Here is a 6,861-nt window from a genome sequence, read left to right as displayed (position 1 = left end):
GCACTAAGTTATATACAATATTTAATCTTACCATCTGCATTTCTGGTTAATATTCTTTTTAGGGTTTTCCCCCTAATTTGGAGAAATCTTTTCCCACTATAGTTTCTATTTATTTTGAGATTACCAGCTATTTTGAAACACATGTTTTCAATATCACCTTTATACAAATGACTTAACAGTTCTTTACGGGTTTTTTGGTTTTGTTTTGTTTCAGTCATAACATGGAAGTCTACCAAAAACAATGGAAATAAAATAGTACAATTAACGGCTTATTTTCAAAATATCCAATAGTGCAAGGATCATTTCTGCTCTGCAGACTGAGTAGCCCTTGAGGAGAAAATGCCAATTGCCTTTTTTACCTTAATGTTTGAGAAATAAGTGGAATTATTATGATTCTTGAGGTAAACAATGAAAAAAATCTTCTTGAACTGGATTTCTCCCAGGAATTCAATACCTCTATTTGACCCTATACATTATATTCTTCATTAAAGCATAGCTTCCACTATTACTAAAGACTGCCATAAAAGATATATGCAGTTGTCACTTTCTAGGGTCAGTCTCCAAATGAACAACAAAAGTCCACCCCATCCCTACCCCTACCCCTGACCCCAAGTATGATAGTTTCACCTCCATACAAAAAAGTGTAAAACAGGGGCATCTGGGTGGCTAAGTGTGTTAAAGCCTCTGCCTTAGATCAGGTCATGATCTCAGGGTCCTGGGATGGAGCCCCACATTGGACACTCTGCTCAGGGGGGAGCTTGCTTCCTCCTCTCTCTCTGCCTGCCTTTCTGCCTACTTGTGATCTTTGTCAAATACATAAATAAAATCTTTTTTTTAAAAAGTGTAAAACATTGAGAAGCATGTCACTTTTCTGATGTGATGTCAACTTGAAATTCTTCAAAGTTCAAAAGCTTTTTCCTTTTGTCATCAAAACTGTCACCACCCACATCCACCTTCATGTCCTTTGTGCATTTTAGTAGTTTGGTCTCAGCAAACATTCGTTGAATTTTAATTAGGAAGTGTTTTGGTTGGAAGTTGAGAGGACTAGAATGTCATGAGCACACTATGAAGGTGCACATATGAGTTGTGTCTGTTCATAATGGTAGCTTTATTCAATCATAAAGCAAGGCTAATATAATTATACAGAAGGTTCTGGATTCCAAACACAATGGCGTTTTATTAGTGTTTAACTTGTTTTCTTACAGATCACACAAATTAAGGCACAAGGGAATTGCCTAAGATGAAAACAAGTGGTAGGAAGTTAATGAAGCAAATACAGTCATTTTGTGAGTGTGCAGTTGAGATAAGGCCTCCTTTCGGTCTAGGTCTGCTCTCAGCACTTGCTACTTGATATGTTCAAGCAGTGAAGATCTCTGTGCTGTCCCGAGACTATTGGGGCAGGGTCTTCAGGACAGTTGCCTTTTTGATGTGGTCAGAGATGAAAGAATCAGCATCTGGAAAGTCTTGACAGTTTGCTGCAAAAATCCTCCCTTTTTAAAGGGATTCAATTAGTCTTGGACCTTTGCAGACCTCCTCTGGTTCCGCTGGTTGTCAGTTTTTGGTGTGGTCGGCCTGCGCTGGCTCGGAAGACATCTGTCCTTAGCTGCGATGCCCTTGACTGCTTGCATCATAGCTTGACCTAAGTTCTGAGTAACTCCATCTTAATTTCTACACAGGGTTAACTAAAACCCATGATAAAAGTGAAGCAGCAGTGAACTCAACACGTGAACAAGTGAGCAATACCCTGTTGCTGTTTTTCTTAAGAGTGTTTTTCCTCGAGAACGTAGTTTACTTTGGCTCAGGTATTTCCCTCAACAGTCAATTAGAAAACAGGACTCATAGACAAAACACAAATATAGAAGTAACTTTTTCGCTGTGGGATTGTAATTCCAATGTAAGACAGAAGATCCCAGAGCAACCTGAGACACTGCCTCGCCCTGATTGGAAAGAAGATCTAGGCGATTAGTGAAAGATGATTCCTTCATCCCTCGCTTCTGGGAGTCACCTCCGCTAACTGCGGAGTCTTTTGTAGTCAGCGGACGAACGCAGTCATTGGTGGAAAACCATCAATTGACTACGGCCGCTAGCCGGCGCTCGCAGAAAACCTGACTGCATCCGAAGCCTACCCTCCCCCGATCAGGCCCGGGTTTCCCGGGTTACTGGCCTCCACTCGCTCTCTTCCGGGAGGCGGCGAGCCTACGCTCCCGGCGCGTGACGCAGCACGTCGTGCTATAACTACGTGACGCGCGACGGTACTTCCTCTTTGATCGCCAGACCGCCTTTCAAGATGGCGCCGGTGGGTGAGAGTGGGGTTTTGGTGGGAGCATGTTTCCCCAATGTAAATGATTTTTGCCTCTGGCGAATTGGGGAACTCTCTTTTGAGGCGAAGGGACGGCAGAAAGGGAGACTGGGTCAGGAGCAGAAGCACGATGTGAAAATTCTGAGTTTTTTCGAGACACTTGGCGACTGCCATGCGGTCTAAGTGGAGTTCTAGGTGGGCCCTAAGTTTGGATGAGTGGTTGTCGCAGCGCAAGGAAGGAGGTTCACAGCGATGAACCGGCCTAATGGGGCAGCATTGGGCCGTTTCTTTTCAGTCTCGCTTCTGGTAACGCCGATGCTGGCCTATTGGTTTGCGCCAGGAAGGAGATTGCGTGATCGGATCGGTCTGATGGCTTTGCTAGAGCGGAGGGAGCTCCGAGGCCACAGAAGTTTCAGAGAATTTCAGAACTAAGTTGGGGAAGAAGTTTTTTTACTACCTCATGACGGAAGTTTTTAAAAGATAAAAGTCGAGACTCGCATGTATATAAGCGTGCACCAGAGAGTTTATGTTATTAACAAGGGAATCAGTAAAATGTTTAATCCAGTCCAAAGAGCATTTGAAAGAATAGGTGTATGTCAGCAATTAAGTTTTGGATATGTGGGAGTGGTGGTGGTACAAATTACTCGGCTTCTTAAAAGCAAACTGGCATTACTACGTGGTGTACTTTTGGGTGGATCTAATTTGGAGATGGTATCCTCTACTGATCTGTTTGCAGTACATTGCCTGAATGTAATAGTAATAGGCTAATTAATAGTAGCCACAGCAGCATTTTACTTGGATAGCCCAGTTATGGGTTTTAGTCTAACTTTGGGGAATGGAAAACTAATGTTAAAATTTTTTTGAATTGAAAAGTCTCTATAGGAAAGGTCCCCCTCTCCCTTACCTATATAACAAAATAAGGATTTAATTTCTAGACTTTATTATAAGGATATAATATATTATAAGGATATCATACTATAAGGATTATATATAAGATTATATTATAAGGATATAATGTATATATTATAAGGATTTAAGACTTATAAATAAGTCCCGTAGGGCCTGGCCTATAGTGAACAGTACCTGATCATTTAAAATTGAATGTCAGTGGTCTGGAAAATATTGAAAGCCCATAAAACTTAACTTGATAATTGGAACAGAATGGCTTGATTAGAGGTCCAAACCAGCCCTGGGTGGGTTTCGGTTTTAATTAACAGTAGAAAGTAGGTTGTTTCTTGTAATAGTCTTTCGTGGTTGTATGTGTAGGATTCTTTGGAATTATCTGATGAGGAGAACTAATAGGGGCTTGCCAGATGTTTCGAGCTTTCTTCAGTTTTGCATTTTGGAGACACTTGGGTGATGAGTGGGGAAAATTCCCACTGGATTTTACAAAAACTTGGTTTAAACAAAGTTAAGGACCCCTTTCACACAGTGTGGCTAGGGGAAAGGCTATACCCAATAGATACAAAGCAGTTTTTTAGATCTTGCACGATTTCGTGTATATAGAACTACAACATCACAGTACATTGTACATCTTTGGGCTGCTACAGATTTTTAAGTTTTGTATACAAAGTGAATAAATTGGATAGTAGTAATTACGTTAACTTTCTGTAGCAGAAAGACAAGAAACCTAAGAAGTCAACCTGGAAATTTAATTTGGACCTTACCCATCCAGTAGAAGATGGAATTTTTGATTCTGGAAATTTCGTAAGTAACGCTCTCCTCAGCTTGTTTTTTTCATTGTAATAGAGTTCTTAATGACTTAAGTATGTAATACTGATTTTAACCTGAGCTCTATTCCTAGGGTACCTTCCCTAGTGAATATCTAGGGTTTTCTTCCCTAGTTTTGCATGTTTTCTGTTTTAAAACAGGAACAGTTTCTACGGGAGAAGGTTAAAGTCAATGGAAAAACTGGAAATCTGGGGAATGTTGTTCACATTGAACGCTTCAAGAATAAAATCACAGTTGTTTCTGAGAAACAGTTCTCTAAAAGGTTGGTATTTGTTTCCCGTAATACTTTAGTGAAATTATGGTAGTTTGAATATTTTATGGAATACACAGTCCTTGTATTTTCTCTTCATAGGCAGGAGTAGATGTGGTGATAAGGTCAGGGAGATAAAAACGGAAATGTTTTGAACTTATTAATGGCCTATGTGAATGGAAAATGGGTTCAGTAACTGGGCCAGTTCCTTAGGCTGGTTGTCAGTAAGTGTAATTTATTGCTGGAATATAGGAAAGTTATATATAGGGCTCTTGTCCAGTGCATAGTAGTCCCTGAAACCCAATTATATATAAATTTAAACAGTGTTAGGTGTTTTTGTTTGTTTTTAAAAATTTTATTTATTTATTTGACAGACAGATCACAAAGTAGGCAGATGGGCAGGCAGAGAAAGGAAGGGAAGCAGGCTCCCTGGTGAGCAGAGATCCTGGCTCAGTCCCAGGAAGGCAGAGGTTTTAACCCTCTGAGCCACCCAGGTGCTCCGCAGTGTTAGGTGTTTGGAAGATGTTGCAAGAAACCTGTCAGATGTGTAACATGAAAGTAATGTCCCAAATTAAGTAATGTAAGTGTTTTCTTATACCTCAGTTTTTAAGGTCTTGGTGGTTTATTTAGTAGGGGCAGCCAGTCAAAGGTAAAGTCTAACGTTTTGCTGGTTTCAGTTCGTCTAATTTACTCAACAAATACTAAATACTTACATGGCAGCACTCTTGTAGGACTGGATAGCCAACCAGGCAAATACCTATTACTAACTCCAATTCTAGTGGAAAGAAATGATAAGGTATTAACTAGTTGAGAGTGCTGTGTAAATGCATAAAGAGGATTTCAGGGTTGATATTAGATAAGGTAGTTAAGGAAATCTCATCTAAATGAAGTGCTTGAGTGAGACATGCAAATTAGGGGATTCATGATTATGGCTGAAAAAGATTTGGTGGTGGAAGCTGAAGACTGAGCCTATTGCGAGAATAGGTGAGCCCTTGGTGGCTCGGACTAAAGTAGAAGTGCATGTTATCTGTGATTATGAATTCACTAGGGATTTGGGGATGAAAGGTTATGTTCACAAGGACTTGACAGACATGCACATTATTATTATAAAATGCAATGCTGTATTTGCTGTGTCGAAGATAAAAGATAGGGCATAGGAATTTGCAGAGAACCTGAGATGAGTAGTGTTGCCTGTGGAATGAAGTATTCTAGCAAAGGGAACAGCATTAAGAACAGGGAAGTTCAAGGACAGCTTTGATAGTCCAGAATTTAAAGTGTAAGTTGAAGCGAATGGCTGGAGTGATGAAATTAGACCATGTTGAAAGCTTTTATGACTGAGCCATACGTTAGTTGGAAGTATGTCGATAATCTTGAACTTGTAAATGAATTTAGCCCTGTTGTAGGTTTCCTTTTATTGATCATGGGATTGAAGTTAGGGAGGTTGATAGTAGTGAAAGGAATGTTGACATGTTAGTGCATAATACATCTAAGGAATGAAATTTTATATTAAAAGGTAATCTGGTTATGGCAATAAAACTGATGAGGAAGCTGCTGTTGCTCTTTTTAGTGTCATCATAAAGGATGTTTATATTAGGGAGATGGGAGAATAGGGTTTGTAGGGCATCAACTGATTGTAATTGGGGTTGAGTAGCCGCTACCTTACTAGATCCCCAGCAACCTTGAACAATGTTGGATACAAATATTTTGGAGGGAACATTAAAGATGAATACAACTGCTTTTTATATAGTAAGCCTTTGCATAGTCGATAATTGTATTTATTAATGAGATTCATGTCTTGATTTTAAAGGTATTTGAAATATCTTACCAAGAAATACCTTAAGAAGAACAATCTTCGTGATTGGCTTCGTGTGGTTGCATCTGACAAGGAGACTTACGAACTTCGTTATTTCCAGATTAGTCAAGATGAAGATGGATCTGAGTCTGAAGATTAGGTGAATGAAGCTGCCCCTTACAGGGTTTTGCTTGTTAATAAAACGAAGGAAACAGCCAGAAATGGACTTTTAGTTTATTGGTGAATAAAAAGCATTATACCCTGTATGTTAAGCTTCCACCTCTTTTATTTAAGTATATGCCATTTATATGATTCTGGGCTTTCCTTTGATACTTTTTGTAAGTAATATTTAAGTAGCTATAGCTGGTAGAATTTTTTCAGGATTTCTGAAATTTACTCCTTTTATGGATGTCCTCAAGTTAAAATATGTAGTATTGTGTAGGAAATAGTGAAACACAGTATTGTGTATGACTTTATATAAATACTTAAAATTCTCTTGGCAGTCTTAAACATTTTTATAGTTTGTTAATGCAGTTCTGAGTGCTTAGAACAGTTTTCAAACATACATGCTCATATTGAGTCACTCCTGTCCTCTGCTTCAGAGGATGCTGACTCCCTGGTTCGCATAAAAGCTCTATGGGTGAGTGTGGTACCACACTAAACCAGTGTTTAATTGCCTGTTAGACGTCTCAAACCAGATGCCTTACAGGCACTAGAAACTCAAAATCTTTAAATCAGAACTCTTGATATCTTTGCCACTAAATCTACTGCTGTGTTCCTTGTCCAAAA

At 39.3% G+C, this 6,861-nt stretch overlaps 1 protein-coding gene across 2 annotated transcripts; it reads left to right on the top strand.

Moving 5' to 3' along the window:
• Positions 1-2,141: 2,141 nt before the first annotated feature.
• Positions 2,142-6,338, top strand: RPL22L1 (ribosomal protein L22 like 1). Of its 2 annotated transcripts, none has more exons than XM_004756567.3 (4): positions 2,142-2,296; positions 3,914-4,006; positions 4,171-4,292; positions 6,088-6,338. In XM_004756567.3, the coding sequence occupies exons 1-4, from the start codon at positions 2,288-2,290 to the stop codon at positions 6,230-6,232; spliced, it is 369 nt and encodes a 122-aa protein (XP_004756624.1). In that variant the 5' UTR covers positions 2,142-2,287; the 3' UTR covers positions 6,233-6,338. The 2 variants fall into 2 exon arrangements, with proteins under 2 accessions (XP_004756624.1, XP_004756625.1); XM_004756568.3 differs by having other exon boundaries at positions 2,153-2,296; positions 3,917-4,006.
• Positions 6,339-6,861: the final 523 nt, after the last annotated feature.

Source organism: Mustela putorius, unplaced genomic scaffold (assembly GCF_011764305.1).
Source record: "Mustela putorius furo isolate JIRA1106 unplaced genomic scaffold, ASM1176430v1.1 tig00003834_pilon_pilon_pilon, whole genome shotgun sequence".
NCBI lineage: Eukaryota > Metazoa > Chordata > Mammalia > Carnivora > Mustelidae > Mustela > Mustela putorius.
Note: the sequence above shows the minus strand (reverse complement) of the source record. Positions and strands in the feature narration are given on the sequence as shown.

What these genes read in the sequence shown, in the direction of transcription:
- RPL22L1 (XM_004756567.3), top strand. An exon ending in TTTTTGATTCTGGAAATTTC is followed by an intron (nt 4,007 to 4,170) that starts GTAAGTAACGCT and finishes GTTTTAAAACAG; the next exon opens with GAACAGTTTCTACGGGAGAA. An exon ending in GAGAAACAGTTCTCTAAAAG is followed by an intron (nt 4,293 to 6,087) that starts GTTGGTATTTGT and finishes TTGATTTTAAAG; the next exon opens with GTATTTGAAATATCTTACCA.